The sequence below is a fragment of the Arvicola amphibius genome, chromosome 12, assembly GCF_903992535.2.
Source record: "Arvicola amphibius chromosome 12, mArvAmp1.2, whole genome shotgun sequence".
Classification (NCBI taxonomy): Eukaryota; Metazoa; Chordata; class Mammalia; order Rodentia; family Cricetidae; genus Arvicola; species Arvicola amphibius.
Genome location: NC_052058.2, coordinates 90,166,537 through 90,186,954, shown reverse-complemented (window position 1 = coordinate 90,186,954; position 20,418 = coordinate 90,166,537). Strand labels below are relative to the sequence as shown.

The 20,418-nt window shown below is 39.3% G+C and overlaps 1 protein-coding gene across 1 annotated transcript in view; it reads left to right on the top strand.

Moving 5' to 3' along the window:
- The window catches only part of Thsd7b (thrombospondin type 1 domain containing 7B), a 705,347-nt gene that overhangs the window by 494,249 nt on the left and 190,680 nt on the right, over positions 1-20,418 (top strand). Inside the window, exon 14 of the mRNA XM_038349733.1 lies at positions 14,817-14,995. Within this exon, the coding sequence (XP_038205661.1) occupies positions 14,817-14,995 (179 nt within the window). The remainder of the gene's footprint in view (positions 1-14,816; positions 14,996-20,418) is intronic.

The window sequence follows — 20,418 nt, the reverse complement described above, 5'->3', positions numbered from 1 at the left end:
CCTCACAGAGTTAGGTCTGTGTCATGAGACGCCCACAGAGGTTGGCGTTCATGGGTAAGGTGAAGGCCAGAGCTGAACGTTTTCCTCTGAAGACTATATTTATGTCAGTGTTAGTCAGTTTCCCCCCACTGTGACAAAGTGCCTGACGCAACTAAACGCACAGAGTTTGTGTTTTAGTTTATGGTTTCAGAGGCTTCTGTCTGCAGTGACCTGTCCCCTCCACTGAGGGCTTGTCGGGAGGCAGAATGTCATAGTAATGGATGTCTAGTGAAGCAAAGCTTTTAACCTCATGGTAGCCAGGAACCACACACACACACACACACCCACACCCACCCACCCACCCACCCACACACACACACACACACACACACAGAGAGAGAGAGAGAGAGAGAGAGAGAGAGAGAGAGAGAGAGAGATGTACCCATCAGAGGCAGCTGCTGTACCTTCGACTTCCTCTACGTAGACACCACTTCTTAATAGTTCAGTTAGGAACCAGCTCATCAGTGCTCTAATACTCTGAAAAGGTCAATGACATTGGGAGACAATTGCCCATTCAGGCCACCACAGGCTGTGGCCAAGCCTTCAACAGAGGATCCCCAGGGGGCATTCCATATGCAAAATGTATGCACATACATACATGCACACACACACACACACACACACATATAGGCTGACTTCATTTGATCATTTCAACACCTACAAAACTAATTCTCATACCCTAAAATGTTATAGTTGGTAATACCTCAATTTACTGAATGATCAAAGTTAAGGTTTTTTGTTGTTTTGTCTAGAAATAATCATTATTTGGGACATGGGAAAGATGAGTGTGAAGTGCATTTTGATTTCAGGTAGAAATAATTTAGACCCTCTTGGATCAGAGCTGTACTTCAATGTACACAGCTGTGGGTTCAGCTTTCTGCATGAATTTGCTAAAATTGTAAGCAAGAGTTTGTAGAGTAACAACCATTACTGGTCATATGACCCTGGTCAAGCAGAATCTCCCTAGAAAGCCAGCCCAAGGGAGTGTCCTGCCTGTCCCCACGGCTCTGTGTTTGTCTCTAGAAGGAGAGTGACTGAAAAGAAACTCCTGTGCAGTTGACATGAGCAGGAAGAGCAGGGTGTGAATAAAGCACACCCACCTCTAGACCGCTTTGAATTCTAGCTCTGCTCAGTGAAGTTGTTCCTGTACTCCCATTAGTGAGGCGTTAAGGAATTTCATGTACACTCAAAGAAATGGACCTCAAAGTAATGGGGAGCCGTAGGAGCAAGAGATAGGAGGCATTCCAAAGACCTTGGACTTTAACAATAGGGGCCATTGGGGAGAGAAACAAGATTGGTCAGGATGGGAGGCAATAATGAGTTCAGTGTGATTTGGCTGAAGGCCTCTGAACACATCCCAACACAAAATGGTCTTTATGCCCTGGTCAACAGTTGCTACTTCTGCCTTGGTCAGCGTGGGAGTATAGATGAGCTCCATGCCATTGCATATAGATCTGTACTAAGTCTCTATCGTCAGATGATCTATTTGTTTAACCAACAAATAGAAGTGAATTCATAGTGGCAGTCTTCCCTTCTTCATGATTCCTACAGAACTTTTGACCTCAGGAGGCTGTTGGGCCTTTGCCTCTTGGGGTTTCCTGGGTGAATGTCCATGATTTCTCTATTCTGTCTCATATACCGAGGATGATGTTACACCTCTTTGCCTAAAAAAATAATAATAGCAACATTGCTTAGTCTTTTGTTCCATACTCTCTGAAGAGGAATAATTATATCCAGTTTCTGGATGAGAAAATTAAAACATGGAGGGATTAAGTGACAGTCACAAGGTAATGTCACCAGCACCCACCATCCAGGCTGATTTGGGGTGTAGGAGTTTGTATTTCTTCACACATTTGTTATTTACAATGGCACTATACCTCTGTTAGAAACAGCCAAAGCCACCACATGAAAAATCAGAGAATCAACTAACCTGGGCTCATAGTGGGTCACCAAGACTGAAGTGGCAATGGGGATCCTGCATGGGACTGACATAGACAATCTGAATATATGTCACAGTTGTGTAGCTACGCCCTCTTCTGGGACTCCCGACAGTGGGAGCAGTGGCTGTCTGACTCTTTTGCTGGCTTTTGGGACCCTTTCCTCCTAATGGGTTTCCTCGTCTAACCTTGATATGTAGGGAGGTGTTTAGTCCTACTGCAACTTGAAATGCAGGTTTTGTGATCTCCCTGAGAGGCCTGCCCTTTCCAGAACAGAAATGGAGGAATGGATTCAGGTGGGTACCCCAGAGGAGTGTAGGAAAGGAACTGCAAGGAATCGAGGGAGGGGGAACTGCAGCAGGAATTAAAAAAAAAAAAAGAATTAAAGAAAGTCTTACCGATGTCTTACTGTGTGGTTGGCGTTTGCCCTTCATCGCAGGCTAAGCCCACTGTTATTCCCCCTTCATCATGAGGAGCTGCAAGCATTTATAAAGGTCAAGACAGGGAGTATGTATAACTTTGTAAGTCATACCATCTCTGTCACTCACAACTGTCACCTCTGCTGTTGACGTATGAGAGTAAAACACAAAACAAATGCTGGCGGCTTCATCTCAGAAAAACTGTACCTCTGTACCTTCCAACACAGAGGTCAGATTTTACCTATAGGTCACACTTTATCAAACCAAAAGCTTAGAAGCTGAGGACAGTTTATATAAAACTAGGTATTCCCAGGTCAAATAGCAGCTAACGTCTGGGTCCCCAGGTGTGTGTTCCTCAGCACAGTCTTCAATACCCCAAGAATGTGTCAGTCACAAGACATGTTTTAGTTCTAAGCTTCGATTTATGTGTACACGTTGTTACTTATAACTGCAGTCTTTGCAAATGTCCTGAGTTTAGAAACCAGTCATTCTAGGTTAGACTGTTGTTCTTACTGCAGAGGGGAAAGGGGTTTGGACATTAAGACACAGAAGGCTACACAGCTGCTATACACATGCAGAGGGCCTAGGTCGATCCCAGGCAGGCTCCCTAGCTATAGGTCCAGAGTCGTAACCTCCCACGAGCCCAGGTCAGCTGTCTCTGTGGCATTCCCCTGTCATGAAACAGCCAAGGCCACCACACACAAAAAAAAATCTCCTGGCTCCTACAATCCCTCTGTGCCCTCTTCAACAAGACTCCTAGAGCTCAGCCCAGTTCTTGGCTGCAGATCTCATCTCTCCATCTGCTTCCTTCAGTTACTGGATGAAAGTTCTCTGATGACAATTAGGGTAGTCACCAATCTGATTGCAGGAGAAAGCCAGTTTAGGCACTCTCTCCATATGGTAGTTGTGTAGCTTGGTCTGTTTATGAGGCTCTCAGCAGTGGGATCAGGATCTGTCCCTGGTGCTTGAGCTAGCTTTGGGAAACCTATTCCCCATGTTGGGTTGCCTTGTGCAGCCCTGAAGTAACTTGGCCCTGCCTCAACTTGAAGTGCTATGCTTTGTTGATGCTCATGGGAGACCTTCCTGTTGTGTGCGTGGGAGTAGCAGAGAGATAAGGAAGGAAGGATAAAAGGGAGGCGGTCAGGCTTTCAAAAATGTAAATTAATTAATTAATTAATTTAAAATGTAATATTAAAAAATAATTTAACTTTTAAAACGGTATGATGGCAAATACATGAAGGTAAGCACAGTTGGCCTTGAAGGTCTGCTGGCCACGGTGAGGAACCAGCAGAAACCACAGGAAATCTGCAAAGACAAGGGCCAGCTTTCTCCTATGAACTTCAGAGGGAGCACAGTGCTGCCAGCAAACATCTTGACAGCAGGGATGCATCAGGATTCCAGAAGGGATGCACTAGAATAAAGCAAGTTACAAGGTTTTGTGACCGGGCATGATGGAAATAGGTTTTGCTGGTTTTCTGTGACTGAGTTTCTGCTCATTTGAAAGTCCTGGAAAACTAATAAATTTTCATTTGCTGTTATATTTTTGTTTTATTTCTTCAGAAAATTGTCGCTGGCTGCTCTTAATCCTTCTCTGAGTCTAAAGCACTCTTTTTGTGTGCAGTCTGTGGTTCTCTGTCATCTCCTGGCACTAATATTATTGTGGCCAGGAGATTGATGGTTATCTACATTTTCTTGGAGAATAAGTTAAATAAATTTTACGTCAATAAATTTAAACATCTAAGCTTTTTTATTCCTATAAGAGATGCATCATTAACCATCACCAGGTAAAAGGGTAGAATATCTGTCAAGCAAAGGCAAGAGAAGCCTAAATGTAAATCTGTAGATAGTGTATAATCCATTAGGAAACAAATTTATTGGTAAGTGAAACAAATTCACTGTTACCAGTGAATATAAATCAGGAACAGAAGTCTCACTTAATTGCACACCTTGGCAAGAGTCCTAAGGTTTTACAGTAACCCGCAGAGAGTTAATGTACTGCACACTCATTCCAGGGCATTGATTTCTGCATTACCACAGCAAAAGACACAATTCCTTGGCAAAAGCACGCTTTTTGAGGTGAATTTTTTTCATCAAGTAATCCACAAATCAGAATTTTTAATAACTTCTTTCATTGTTCATGAATGCAAATATTTATCAGGATGATCTAATGGCGTAGAAAAAAATGTTCTTTGAGTGAAATTTCATCTTGGAAGTCTATTTTTTGATGCTTTTCCAGGTTGCAAACTTCTGGACTGTGGGTTTTGGATGAGTATGTTGTGTATACCTATGGTGTCCTTGGGATCTGAGACACCTCCTGATACCAGCTCTAGGACATCCATTTGACGCTGGTATTCCATTTAGTGTGCACAGCCTGAAAACAGAAGAAGTTGATTCAAACTGTACTTGTACTGTGGGATCCTAGGTCAAATAATTTTCAGATAAATCTAATTTTGTAATTTATTTTTAGCTCTATGTTTGGAATAACAATTTGGCTTACTCAGTTTCTCAAGTTGGTCTTAAAATCACCCTGTAGCCCAGACAGGCCATTGGCTCATAATCCTCCTGCTTCAGCCTACTGAGTAACTATAATGACAGGTTTGTGACATCAGGCCCAACCTAAAGTTTTGTCTTCTGAAAATAAAATAAAAAACACTGTTAAATAATCTTCACAGTCAAAATACTTTGCTCCAATGAGGCATAGCCTAACTCCTCCTACGAATATCAGACTAGATGCAGTGCCCAACTGATCTCCTAAGTTTCTTCATGTGATCTATGGCTATCAACTGGACTCGTAGATGTGTGTGTCCTCCACTTTGCCCACTTAGATAAAGCTTCACTTTTATCCAGTTTTTCATGTGGTTAATAACTAAGGTTTTTATCTGTTTTATTTGAAGAAAAAAGTAATCCATCATTTACACAAGCCATACTATTCATCTCTGGTTAATGTTGACCACACTGGGCAAAATATCCACATGTTCTTAGTTACCCATATTTCCAAGGGATGTCAGAAATCTTTATTTTCATGTCGAATCATTGGGTTGTAAATTCAGAGCCTCAAATGCATGGCTATGTAGAGAAACAGGCAAATAAGCAAGCAGGAAGCCAATAAGTGAGTTCCTGGTGTTGGCCAAATATAGCGACAAGACTCAGGTCACAGTGCACCTAAGAGCCAAGGAAATAAAAACAGAAAGAGCAGAGGTTCCCTTCTGTGCTCAATTATGACTGAATTCCTGGAATTAGGAAAGAACACCATCTGTTCATAGGCCATCTGTGTTATATCATATCTGCCTGGAAACTGGGAGTCAAGTGCTCTGTTAAGACCACAACCATCGGCCACTGTGAAACCTTTTTTCCAATAGAGTGAATAACAGCCATATGTGCATGTCACAGATAGGTAAGGAATATTATGAGCAATATTTTATATTCACGTACACATTTTAATCTAATAGCCTGTTACCTAATTTGTGTGTACATATGTATCTTTGCATGTATATGCATGTACAAGATACATAAGTATATGTGTGCATGTATATGTTATATGTATGCACTTATGTGTGTATGAATGTTATATATATGCATTTGTGTATGAATATGTGTGTATGTATGTGTTTATGTGTTTGTATGTTTATATGTATTTGTATATGTACCCAAACTAATGTGAATATTCGTAATAATCTTTCTAAGCCTTGTACTATGACTCCCCAGAGTGGCCCCTCACTGATCTAGACAAATATATGCATGTGAGAAAACTGAAATTCTTCTTCTAAATACTTCTGTGTTGACTAGTGAGCATGCAGGAATGATTTCCATCTATTCACCAAAATTATGCCAAGTTGTAAAGACTATTTTAAGGAAAGCTATGGTGTGTTTAGAGGATTTTAATACGGCAGCTGATCAGATAAAAGAAGGAAACTTGAGACCTGGAGTCCAGTAAAGAGAATGTTATAGCAGGTCCAACTGGGAGATAACGAATGCTTGACCTTGGCTGGTAGCAGCCCTGGAGAGAGTGAGACAGGATCAAGCTACAACTGATTTACTGACCCAAGGCAGCATCCCTCATGTGTCAATGTTATCCCAGATTTAATTTACATGGAAATGATCTGCAATGAGAAATGGAATCCAAATTTGAAAATTATTACCCTATAATCTCTGTGCTAAAATATCTTTGCAGAATTACATTCTCTATCAATCATTACTACCAAAAACATGATAAAGAAAGAATATTTTTACTTTACCATATAGATTTAAGTAGTGGTAAAATATTACTGTGTCATTTATAGTGTAGGATAATCTTTTCCCACAGTGTTCTACTTATTATATTTTTGACCTTACTGTATTATAGGGAGTTACAAAGGGGAAATATTGTTATATTTTTATCTTAACACAAGGGAGTTCAAATATTAAGGTTTAATATTTTATCTCAGATCACATAAGGTTAGACCTGATTTATTATCCATAGTGTTCTTTTTTTAAAAAAATAAATTATGAATGCTCCTGAAACATATATATATATATATTATATATATATATATATATATATATATATATATATATATATATATATATATAGACTCAATTTTTACAAAGTCACTTTCCCTGTTGCTATTGCTGCCGTTAAGATTGTGCTAATGACTGATGTAGCACTGTCTTATTTTCTGAGGATGTAGCTTCAATTCCCAAAATACTGTGGCTTTCTGTCCCATGCACTCTTACCTGCCGAACACCACCCTTCTGGGCCAAAACTGGCTCATCAGGTCCGAATATAGTACATCTAATGAACAAAAGAAACAAGTACCTAATCTCAGTGGCCAGGAGTCAAGCATCAGAGGTCACTTGCTGGCCTTGTCTATCTGAGTGGTCTTGGGTGTCTGCTCTAATCGCCTTTGCTCCTGGCTCCCTGGATGAAAAAGCAGATGCCGTCTGGCTCCTGTGGTAATGGGAAACCAATGATCAGTTGTGTTTCACCTCTGAAGCTTGCTTCCCTGCTGTTCATGTTTAATAGGTTGAAGCGGATAATAATAAGGCCAAACTTAGCTTCAGGGGCAAGAAGCAGAATGTTAGTCTGTACCTTAGGTTAGAACCTGAGGTAGCGGAGGAAGAGACTGATGGATGCCGGGTATGCTCAGAGGTCAGCTTCTAGAAGCTGCAAAGGAAGCGTGCCGTATAGAGCACTGGGCACAGCTCACGAAGCAGCTCTCGCAAAGCAATGATGTCTGAGGAGAGGATGAGAGCTCTTCACAGAGACCGCAGCCACCGTGCCAAGAATCACTCGGGAGTATTGCCTTGTCAACAAACTGCCGTTCCGTGCTGCTGAGGCCAAGTTTATTATGTGGCTAGCCATTCAGTCTCTTGAATTTTAACAGCACTTATTTGCGGTAATGAGAGAAACTGTGGGTAGATGTACAGTCCTAACTGTTCTGATTAGTCTGTGTCTAGTGTTCCATTTTCTCCCTAATATCCTCAATATCTTTTTTTAAAAAAAAAAATGTCTCTTTTCTCTGCCTGGAGGAAATTGGCACAGGGAAGTACTGTTGAAACACTGTCTATATGGACAACTGGAGATACTGTCTTGATTAAATTGCCTGGATGATTCAGTTTAAAAGATCAGTTCTTTACGGTGTTGTATTAAATTGACACCCAAGACATTTACTTATAGCACATTAGCCAGACCCAGAAATTAAGTCAAAGCCCTGTATCTACCATATAAAGTAGTTTTCACATGGAAAGTAGGAAATTAAAGCTGGCATCCATTCATGTTGCCTCAAATCACCATAGAATTTGTATCCTATCATCTTAGTCTCCGAAAAGATAACCAGTTTTTCTTCATTTCTAAGAATGGTTGCTTCTGATAGTAATTAACCTCAATAGTAGCATAATTTCACACCTTACCGCGAGAGTACTAAAGGGAGCATTAGGGAACCGTGGGACCTTTGTGTATGTATCATTCACTTCTAAAAGTCATTTGTCTTTATTTTTATTGTTGATGAATTTCATTCATGAAGTGTTTTATCAAATCCACCTCCTAGTCTCTCCCCTCCAATTCTTTCCAGATTCTCATGACTCCTTTCCCTCTTTATTTTATGTTTTATTTCTAACCCACAGAGTCCAGCTGGGGCCACCAGTACCTGCGTGAGGGCAGCGCTATTCAGTGGTACATGGACAACCTACCCCAAGCCACATTCATGAAGGAAAACGATGCTCCCCTCTTTAGCAGTTATCAGTTGCCAAGGGCAACTGAAGGGTCTTCACGCATTCCTCCCCATCTATGTTAGCATGTTGATGGTGCAGGTTTTACATGGGCAACCATAGCCACTGTGGGTTCACATACATGACAGCTGGGTCATGGTCAGAAAATACCATTTCCCAGCTGCCCTCTGTTAACTCTTGCTCTTCCTAATGGCTGTTTGAAATTTCAGACAAGTCTGGGTCCTGGAATCTTTTCTACTTCTGATGGGTCTTTAAGTCTTTGCAAGAAAGCTCTTGGTCTAAACATCTGTGAGTAATTAATCTACTCAAAAGTACACTCATAAATTGAATTATATTTTTAATTAAAGAAAATGGTTTTCATGTAAATGAATTTCTGGTAGATGTGAGGTATTTAATAAGGATACTGTGCAATATCTGAGTCTCATGGAATCTAGTAGAACACTGGTTGGTCTATTGATTGAACTTAGTGGATGTTTTAAAATAGCAGTATTTCAGGTATCATAATAGGTTCAGAATGTAATTAGTTATTTTAGTATTTGAATTACATCATTATCATTTTTATTTTTATTAATGTGTTAATTATACAAAATGATGGGATTCATTATGAAATTCATATTTATGAAATTTTATAGGTGTCATCTGCCCTCCCTACCATTGTCTTCCGTGGGAGGCCTTTCCTTTTCTCTACAGTTACCTTTCTATTTTCAATTGTTCATTTGTATGTATACACTGATGCTCTTACTTCTTCTAGATTTCTCATGAAAGAGAAGGGGCAAGATACTCACCTTTCTGAGTTGTTTTATTTTATGTTATAATTTCCAGCTCATTCATTCACATGGGAGTGACATGATTTCTTTCTTCTTGGGTCATTGATACTCCATGTGTGTAAAGCATGCTTTGCCCATTTGTCTGTTGAGGACCGCTTAGGCTGGTTCCATGTCTTAGTCCTTGGAAATAATCCAGCAAGAAACATGAGTGTGCATGTGTCTCAATGCTGATTTTTATCCCTGGGGTCCATGCCTAGGAGTGGTGTGAGTGGATCTCCTGTTAGTTCTGTCTGTGGTTTAATTTGAAGGCTTGCCATCCACTCCGATTTCCATGTTGCCTGGATTTTTCCATTCCTGCAAGAGTGCACCTGCCTTCCTTGCTAGCATTTTTATTGATTCTTACTGGGCTGCTGTGGAATCTTTAGATATTAGATTTGAATTCCCAAAATGTCAAAAAGTCTAAAGGCATTTTAAGTAATTGTAGGTCACGTTGTATTTAGTTCAACAACTCTCTATTCAGTCATATGCTCACTAGTTGATTATATTATTTATCCTTTGGTGTTAAAATTTTAAATTTTTGAATACAATTTTATGTAAATCTGTTAAATAAATATTTGTTAATAAGCCATCCCATTGTTAAGTATTGTCTCTTCACCCTTTATATCCTTTGCTGTGCAGAAAGGTTTTAAATTTGGCAAATTATTTTTTTTACAAATTATTGTTGCCTGAGCTAGCTATCCAGAAAATATTGGCCTTTTTCAGTATCTTTGATGTTTATATAATTGAGCAAAAATACTTTCCTGTTAAGTGACAGTGTTTCCAAAATGTATTTTAATAATTTTAATTTTTCAAAGGACGAGATTATCAATTCTTTTGGCAATTTCAGTTCTGCTCTCTCTAGCACCTTAGGGACCCACGCATGTTAAAATAGTCTTTGAGATCAGGCAGCTACTCTTCCTACAGCTCTCCACAGCGAAAGCAGAGGTTCTGCAAAGGTCACTACAACCCTGCTGGGTTTGAGCAGGGTTTCCACATATACTTACATACCTGCTATTCTAAGATGTTCAGTGTTGATGCCAGACAGTGGAAATACTGCTCAAACTTATATTTTAATTGTCCTTTTAGATTTAATATTAATATTAAAATTACTATAGTAATTTCCCCAACTCTGATGAAATTATTCCTAAAAGAGTCCAGTGTGGTTTTAGCATGGCACAATTTTATGAAATAAATAAAATAACCTAGAAATATCAAAATGTAATATTAAAACAGCAAATCTTTAAAACAGGGAAACGGGAGTATGATATGATTTTAACTCGTGACTGCCCCAGATCTTAGATGACTTAGCATTTTGGGAACATTTTCCATGTCCTGTTTGATGATTTGAGCACAGAGACAGTGAATATAAAACATGACTTTCCTAATACGATATTTATTGCTAGTGCTTTATAGACTAAGAAAATGCAAGTGACTTGATCTGGGTTATTTTCTTACCTTCCTGTCATCAATGTTTTCTTCTTTCACATTCCCAAACACAATCTTAGTGGGGAAAAAATGTGTCAAGGAAGAAAGCAAAGTACACAGGCAATAGTCTGGGAAGTGGCTACACTAAAGAGAGAACTATTTATCCTAATGCATGTTAGTGAGGAAGTTTGGGGATTAGTAACAGAGGTCTAGCCATTCCAGTCTGTGTCTCTAGTATGTCATTGCACAAATACCTCTAGTTTCATCCTGCATTGATATGGTAATAAGGGATCCTCAGCAGTCCACCCTCATACATAATAAGCTGTCTAGCTCACCTGCTATGTGTGCTGTATATATTGCTTAAAAATTAGTTGCATGGTTCCCAGATAATCCTGTGTTGCTACTTCATGCCTAATGTTGCATCTGTGCAGATTAGTGAACTAGAGCTTGCTGTAGGATCTCCCTAGGCCAGTCAGAGCCAAGTCGTGTATTCAGTATATGACGTCTAGTAGAAAATGCATCTTGGGTAAATTTTCCTTCACAGAATCTGGGTTTAGACATATGAATGTTACCAGTGAAGTATTATCTAGAAGGAAACAGCTATTCTGTCATATATTCTATGAAAATTAGTCTCAAAAACATTTCTATGGTTTCAATCATTAGCTATTGGAATTTTCATGTAGAAAGTTTGCATTGTGATAGTTATATTTCGCCATCTCTGACTGCCAAAAAATCTGTATGCATTATGCCTGAGGGTAAAACTAATCTTTTCAATTATGAGCCAGGCATAAGAATATGAAGCCATTAATTGTTTTCACTATGGACTTCCCTTTGGTGTACACTCTAGCATGGAAATTTTCTTGAAAAGTAAACATCACTGTTTCTTAGTCTTTCTGAATTTCAAATTTACTTTATGTTCATGGGATTTCTAACTTTGACTTTCATGTGATCCTCTGGGTTTACCTCTTATCACGGGACGAGCACAGCAACTGCTGCTAGAGGCTCAGTGGTTAAACCCTCCATTGTGCAGCCCAGATGCCATGATTCAGTCTCACTCAATTATAAGGATGCCTAGTTGAAAATGTGCCTTAAAATATGACCTACATATGTATGCAAACATTTAATGTTTATGTGAAATAGTCTGGACATTTATATTTCCATATTTGAAGTACTAATTTTTCTATCCTAGTCTTTTTGCTTGGTGGTCAATGAAGTCACTTTGTGACTTGCTTTTTTTTTGTAAAATTATATAAATAGCATGTGTGGTATCTCTTTAATACTTAGTGTAACTTTGACTATGTTGCTAATATCTCTTTTATTATAAAAACTTGTTAGAAATGACTACAGAATTAAGGCTTTTAAAAAGCAAAAAAAGTATTTTTTTTTAAATATTCTTAGTGGGAGCTTTTCTTATTCCAATGCCAGAGGATTTTTTTCTGTCATCAGGAAATGTGGTGTGTTCATTGATTGATAAGCATTGCCCAGACAACTTCAAGACATTCTAATAATGTTGTAAGAGAAACAAAATCATATGAATAAAATGAGAGAGAAGGAGAAAGAATGAGAGGAAGAGAAAGACAAAGACAGGAAGATGGAAGGAGAAGGAAAGACGAAGGTGGAAAGAGAGAGAAAAATGAAAAAGAAGAGATGAGAGAGAAGAGAGGAAGAAAGATCCCAGAGAAGGAAATAATTAAAGAATCCAAAGGCTTGGAGAAACCAGGCTCAGGTAGAGTTTGAAGAATACATGTCGTGCCTTCCCATTTGAAGATGAAGAAAGAAGTAAAAGTTTGGGATAGGGAATAGACGATACCACAGGAAACTGAAGGCATTCTGTTCCAGCCTCTCTGATGCTTCCAGGATGGGAGAAGTAACTCCTTAAGTGAAATGCAAATGGGGAAGGATTGAAAGGTCTGTTGTAAATGCGGAGGAATCTCAGAATTCCAGGGCTCTTGGAGTACAGGATGAGCACCCTCAGGATACATCCATCACTTTCCTCCCACTGATGGTAGTCCTGTTTTAAGCACAGAGAACAAAGACAGCAGAGCATCTTCTCTGAAGAAGGGCTCCAATAAAAGATGATCAGTGTTAACGGAGGAGAGAGGCTGACGTCAGAGCCAAGGATGCTAGCCTGTTAGGAAAGAACTTATTTTGCATTAGTAAAAGTGTGCTTGGTATTGGAGATGGAGGATCTCGAGAAAGTAGAGTTCAAGATGCAGGGACTGGAAGGAGGGGAGAAATAGCAAGCCTGAGGTAGTTCTCAGCCTGACAACTGCCTTAGAGACACCCGGGGGTCTGAAAAAGCTGAGGATTTTTGAGCCCCATTCTTCATGATAAAGGCTGGGCTGGTAGGTGGTGCACCTTTCTCAAGTGGAGCTGTTGCATAGCCATGGCCACAGGCCTTGGCTTTGAACCTTTCGTAAGAATCCTCATTTTGTTTTGCTTTTATAATGTAACTTAGCCTTTTCCTGAAAGAAGCAAATGGAAAACCATCAGATGTTAAAGAGATGAGCATCATCGACATTCCGCATTTTGAAAAGTACGTTTTGCTCAGAATGGTTGACAACTACAAAAAGAGAACAACTGGAGAACTGGAGGGGAAAGAGATAAGTCAAAAATGTATTAGGCCATTCCAGGGGCCCAATGAGATCCAGGGACCAGCAAAGAATGTGTGGCTCTACAGAAATGTTGGTGATGTTGGCCATAGGGATGATGATGATTATTGGTTTATGTTCAGAATGATTGGAGGTAATAAGAGGTTTTCAGCAGGGGTCATCTCTTGGGTGTTGACTACCATATACTAAATGCCACACAGACTGTAACTCAAAGTAGTCTTTCTTATGCCACTGTTTCTATGGGTTAGGAGTCTGGACCCTGCTTCCCTGCTCTCCGCTGATGGGTCTCATGGAGAAGTAAAGCCTGGTCCAGCTTTCATCACAGGTTCAGCCAGGGGACGCTTTCCCTCTGAGCTCCTCTGGGATTTCAGCAGAGTTCATCTTCATGCGCACTCTTGATTTCCATTTGCCTTAAAGGGACCAGTCCTCCTTTGGCAGTTTGTAGTTGTGGAGTCAGTCATATCGAGGGTCACCTCTATTCTGATTCACTGACATCAGTTTACTGAACTGGCACGTGAATTATATAAGTTACTTATATTCCACTGTGGCCACTGAAACCTAATCATGAGAATACAGTCCTGTCATGGGCAGCAGAGGGTGAGTTCCTAAGAACATAGATTCAGGTGCTGGGGTCTGGTGACACTGTGCTAAATGCAGAACACAAGGCTCTCAGGAAACCTCAAAAAGAAGATGAGCAACTTCCATGACAGACATGTGGATGTTGGGAAAGCCAGGCGGGGGCCTGAGTAGCTCAGTAGCTGGTGAGAATTCAGCTGTAATAGGAAGTGCCAGAGACAGGAGCAATAATAACCAAACAAAGCTGGAAATCTGAGGCTCACCCCAGCTCACATATGACTCTCCACTTCTGCACATCCTCTCAGTAGGCAGCAGGTTGCCATTTTTCTACTTTGAACAGCACTGTGGTCTTCTCCCTATTTCTCTTCTACCTTCAAGTTACAATACTTAGAAGAGAGAGTCAATGTCTTTGCTAGTGAAACCTTGCAAGTAGCAGGCAGATGAAAGATTCACTTGCATATGCTACCTGTTCAAGATGGAGAATTATAAGGATTTGAAGGTAGAGAATGCAAGGCTCACGGAGGGGAAACGATTAAGGTGTTTGCCCTGAACTGCTTCCATCCATTATGTTCTTACTTCCATTCAGAATGAAGTGAACAGAATGCCACAAACTGGTTGCAGGTATAGCCATATTCTCTTTCATCAAACTTTGCTCTCTTTATAAACGGAAATGTGTTGAAGATACCATAGCAACAGTGACGAGAAATCCAATCTGTGAGGATAAAAGAGGATAAAGCAGAGAATTTGACTAGTCCGTCTGACTTCGCTGTATTCACTGAAAACCTTTCTTTTCAGGTTATATTCAAGAAGAATGTGTCATCCCCTGCCCATTTGACTGCAAGCTAAGTGACTGGTCCAGCTGGGGTGCTTGCAGCTCATCTTGTGGTATTGGAGTGAGAATTCGATCTAAATGGCTCAAAGAAAAACCTTACAGTGGAGGTCGACCATGTCCCAAACTGGATCTCAAGAATCAGGTAAAGTGAATCAACAAGCAAAAGAGAAAAAAACATCTTGAGTCTACCTGAATTATCACTTTGGGCTGAAAAGAAACTCATTCTCTTACAGAGAGTCTCACCAGGCTGAAAGAGGAACAAGGGCAGACAAAAGATAGCAGAGTAAGAAGTAGCTTTGCCTGATATCACACGATGGGAAAAACAACTTGGTACCCTTAGCAATACATCTAATTGATTTTTAAATAGAAGCATGATTTGATTTTGTTAAATGTTAAATACGTACATTTTTTAAACATAAGCAATAAAAAAGAAACCATCAATCTTTAAGATAATACATTCATGATATAATCTTTAACAACCCAGAAGTGATGTTTTAGTTTGCTTTTATCTAAGTCTTTATCGTAATTTTCTTTGCTGTCAATCTTGCCAATTCTTACACAACTCTCCAAATCGATTTTGACGATTTTCCTACACGTTTCCGCAAAAGTCATGCCTGTTTTTACAGGTGACATCCTGATGGATACCTTGCCATTTACCTGTCTGACAAAATTGTCACGATAAGTAGTCAGAGTTGACAAGAGCATATTCCAACTTGTGTCATCCGGTGTCTAAACTTTAGTGTAAGAATTATAATGAAGAACTCAGAGTTCATCCACAGATGCATACTGATTAGCGGATTGGGACCGTTGATTTTAAAAATCAGTTTAATAGATGACACATAAGATGAAGGCAGTTGAAAGGTCTTTATCATAAGGGTAGAGAAAGGTATCTCACATAGCTATGTATGCCATTTTGTTAGGAAACTTTCAAAAGAATGGTGCCATAGGCTTCTATTGCTAATTCTGTTGTTAATCTCCCTCCTCACAACCCCATTTTGGTTTGGAAAACATGCAAGTTGTTAATGAAATGGAGATAACATTTGGCAGTTCCTAGTTTGATTAGGATGTATGGTAGTGCTCAGATTTGAACATAATACATTACTTCAAGACTAGTATCGTGTGTTTTTCCCCAAAGTCCTACAAAAGACAGTTTACTTACCAAAAGTTACTAATCAACCAAGAAACACGTAAGTTGTAAAATTAGACAGAGTTAATATGAGTGTCATGTTTCTTTCTTAATTGTGAAATAATGGTCCTCACACCTTCTTTTAAGATGTAAGCCATTTCAGGAAAACAAAGCAAAGGATTATGAAAATAACATCGAGACAGTGATGAGACCTTGTAGGTATAGAAGCTCAAAACTGAGAGGAGTCAAATAATAAAAATAGGAAGGAACAGCTGCAGCAGAAATAAACTGTAGGCAGAGATTGTGCTTGTTTTTCCCTGCTACCCAGAGCCAAATAATTACACAGAAATTATATTAATTACAACACTGCTTGGCCAAGGATTCAGACATATTTTTAACTAGTTCTTACATCTTGAATTAACCCATTTCTATTCATCTGTGTAGTGCCACAAGGCTGTGGCTTACCAGATAAAATTCTGGGCATTATTCTTTATTGACAACTACATGGTGTCTCTCTGACTTCACTTACTCTCTCTATATATCTCTGTTTGGATTTTTTTGCCCAGCTCTGCTCTTCTAAGCCAGTGGCCAAAACAGCTTCTTTAATAACCAATTATAATAAAACATATTCATAGCATTAAGAGGGGAAGCCCACATCAATAAACCTTACAAACAAACAAACAAACAAAAAAAAAAAAACAATGGAGTTTTACAATCAGGAGGTGACTTCCAGGTGAATACTCTCCATGAAGATGCTTTGACCATCTCTGGGAAAATTTTCAAATATTTGAAATGAAAGAAAAAAAAAGAAATAGACAAACTGCCAAGCACTCATATTTATCATCACATCCTCTTCAAATAGCCAATGAAAGCTGAGCCTCTATAAAACTAGGTTTAACCATTGGTTTTAATATTCTGATTTTATAAATGAAGAATTTGTATAGCAAAGGTAGTGCTTCCTTGAACACAGATGGCAAGCCTCTCTCGCAGGGTGTAGAGCTACAGAAACACATCTGTGGCATGTAAGGGAAGGGAATCTGCCGTTTATGACCCAGAGAAAATGCGCATACTTAAGACACAACACTCATCACCTTGAAAGGTCACATGAGCTGGAAATTCAATCCAAGCTCAAGAATAATTTAGATGACTCTGGTAAGTGAAAATTAAGCAAAGGAAGCCTGCCTGTAGGGGATGTTGCTAAGTTTTAATTTAAAAAGGCAACTGTATCCAAAGTCATTTGGATTTGTGATGGTCAGAAAAAGAATTTATTATTATAAAGAAATTTCAGGCACCTGGCATACATGTACAAGTGAAAAAGTAACTCCAGTGACCACTTCCTATATTCTTAAACTTTGTTTTTATTGCAAATTGACAAATGATAGTTGTATATATTAAAGGAATGAAATAATGTTATGTCCTGTGAATAAAATGTGAAGCTATTAAATCAGTGTAATAGACATCCCTCACTTTAACCATTTTATGGTGAGAATATTTGCCATTTTCCCTGCATCTTTGAGATGTGCACGATGGTTTTATTAACTGCCTTGACCATGCTGTGGCAGATTTCAGTTAAAGACTATAACTCCGCAGGTAGTCTCTGACGACCACCCCTTCCCCCACCTTCCCCTGGTCATTACCCATCACTCTGGTTTCTGCTGAATCACATTGCCGTACGGCCCAAACCTAAGTGAGAACACGCACCTTTGTCTTTTTGTCCTGCATATTTTAAAGTTTTGGTTTTGAGACAATACGATCTTACTCTGCAGGCCACACTGCTGGAACTCTCTGTGTAGATCAGATTGGCCTTGAACTTGCTGCAGCTCCCCTGCTTCATCCTTCCAAGTTTTGGGATTATAGGCATGAGCAACCATGCACAGCCAATGTTTGCTGTTCTATACCAGATTTATTCCACTCCGTACAATATCCTTAAGATTTATCCACAATTTCACCATTGGCCACATTTCTGTCTTTTGAGGACCAGATGGTATCCATTTTGTGTATGTACCACACATTCTTTCCTTTCTCATCACTGCCGTTCATTTAGGATAATTGTGTAACTTGGCAAACATGAACATGGCTGCAACGTACATGGAAGTGCAGACATCATTTTAACATAGCAATTTTGGTTTGTCATAGTAAATACTAGACATAGGATTGCAGAATTGTGTTCTACTTTTCAGTTTTATGAGAAATCTTCAAATATGTTTTTATGACAGTTGTTCTATTTTACAGTCCCACAAAAATGTATAGAAGTTCTATTATATCTACACACATTATATCTTAACTCACATTAATTGATCAGGGTAACTCATACACTCACTCATTCATAAGTCTGTGAATGACCAGGGAAACTCCAATTGGGAAAAATAAGGAATTTAAAAGAAATTCTCCTAGAAATAATTCCATCTCTAAAGCAAGACCACTGATCCCTGTCAATTCATCTGTGGAAGTTATGTGTGTTGACATCATTATACATTTGCCCTAGTCTGTAGTGGAATCTTTTATATGCATCTGTTTGCATGTGCATGCATGTGCATATGTGCATGTGTTTAGGTATATGCATGTATATGTGTGTCTCTGTGTGAATGTGTGTGTGTGTGTGTGTGTGTCTTGTGCTACATATAGAGCTTGTTTGGAAGAATTCATACTTTTAGAGTTCATCTGTCAAAAAATGTAGGCTGTCAGAGATTCTCATTGTTTAGAAAATAGTGCGAGCATTACTGTTTATGTCAGAAGTAACCGAATTACAGTGACAAGGGAGGCACAATTCTTTAGTGCCTTGGCATGAGGAAAATGCATTGTGTGTCACATTGAATCTAGTACACTGTTCATAAGAACATTGAACTACTCGGGTATATTTCTAGGTAAATGTTAGTTGACTGACATAGTCATTCTTCTTCCTTGATTCTCTTTTGGTCATGGAGTTTATTTGAAGACAAGAGCTCTCTGGTATTTTTGCAAAACATTTCATTCTCTGTTGCATGGTCTTGTGAGTTGTCAACTTACGGTAATCAGAGGTCTAAGTGAAAAGCCACCTTCCCCATGGATGAGAGGATGCCTCTGTCAAAACCGGCAAACACATTAGAATGGTCTTTTACGTACAAATTATTATTTACATTCTAAAAAGCACAAGTCCTTCAAGAAGAAAAAAATAGTCTCCAAATTGGTTCCCAAAGGGTCTTTCAAAAGTGTCCTGGAAAACTTTGACATTTCGATCCCACTGAGGACTAGCCCAGTGGATATAAATGGGAAGGTTGGCATTATGTACACACACCCATAAACTGCTCTGACTCCTTCCGTGAAATCAATATTTATAATCTCTCATAAAAGCCTCCCTTTTAAACCAAAACCTATCAACCTTCGAGCTCCTGCTCTGGAAGAGGCCCAGTGACAGCCATCCTTGAGTAGCTTCTGCTAAGTGTGTTTGTGATGCTAAATAGCTTGCAGTGAAGCTGTCCCTGAGCTCTTTTCTTGGCATAAAATGCCTTCTCCACAGTTTATTGGATTATCAGGTCAGTTGGCTGATGCCCTTGACTCTGTTGTGCATAATAAACTAGACAATATATTTTAATTTTTACAGTCTAAATGTGTTGAATGGATTTAAATGCACTTGCACTGTATATTTTGAAATCTTTTTCTTTTGAAATGATGCTATTAGCAGATTAAATATGAGCGCCGTAAAGCCCCACTGGACTTCCATTCCCTTTTAAAAGTTCTTTAGCTGACTGAAGTCATGGGCCCCTTGGAAAAAACACCTTTTGTTTACCCGTCAAAGGCCTTGTATTCACAGTTTGAATACAATTCTTGTAAGAGATTCACTACCTATACGTTTTCAAGATATGCTCTACCTAAACACATTTTGGAGGACCTTAATGCCTCCAACTTACTTAGAGGATATGAATTAAATATGTGTGTTCTTTAGAGATGATTGCTTTTATAAAGGTGTGTCTTTTCCCCAGTGAAAGGTGACCTAAATTTGCAAATGAGAACAATGCACTTTACTTTTCAAACCAGGGCAATCACATTTTAAGTATTCTTTCTTTCTAACGATATGTAAATCTATTTTACCATGAACACACCTTCCCCCGCAAGACTCAAGGCTGAGCAGAGGGTTCCGTGTGAACTGGGTTGGGCTCAGACTGTGTGGCCCCATTCTATTAGCAGCATGTCTACAAGTCCAGTTCGGTTAACCCATCCTCTTTGTATTATTTCGTTTTTGACCCAGAAAAATGTGGCTACTTAGCCAACTTGGACATCCTCATGTAGTCCCTGGTTTAAACCAAATTGTTCCTGACTGCTGAACTTGGACTCAGAGGTTTGACAAGAGACCCAGACTGAAGTAGAGAAAGAAGCCTTTTCCCTCAGAGTTAAGGGAAGGGTAGCCCAAAGTGACCCCTGTTTACACATCCAGTGGACTCTTTCTTTGGGGTAGGGTAATT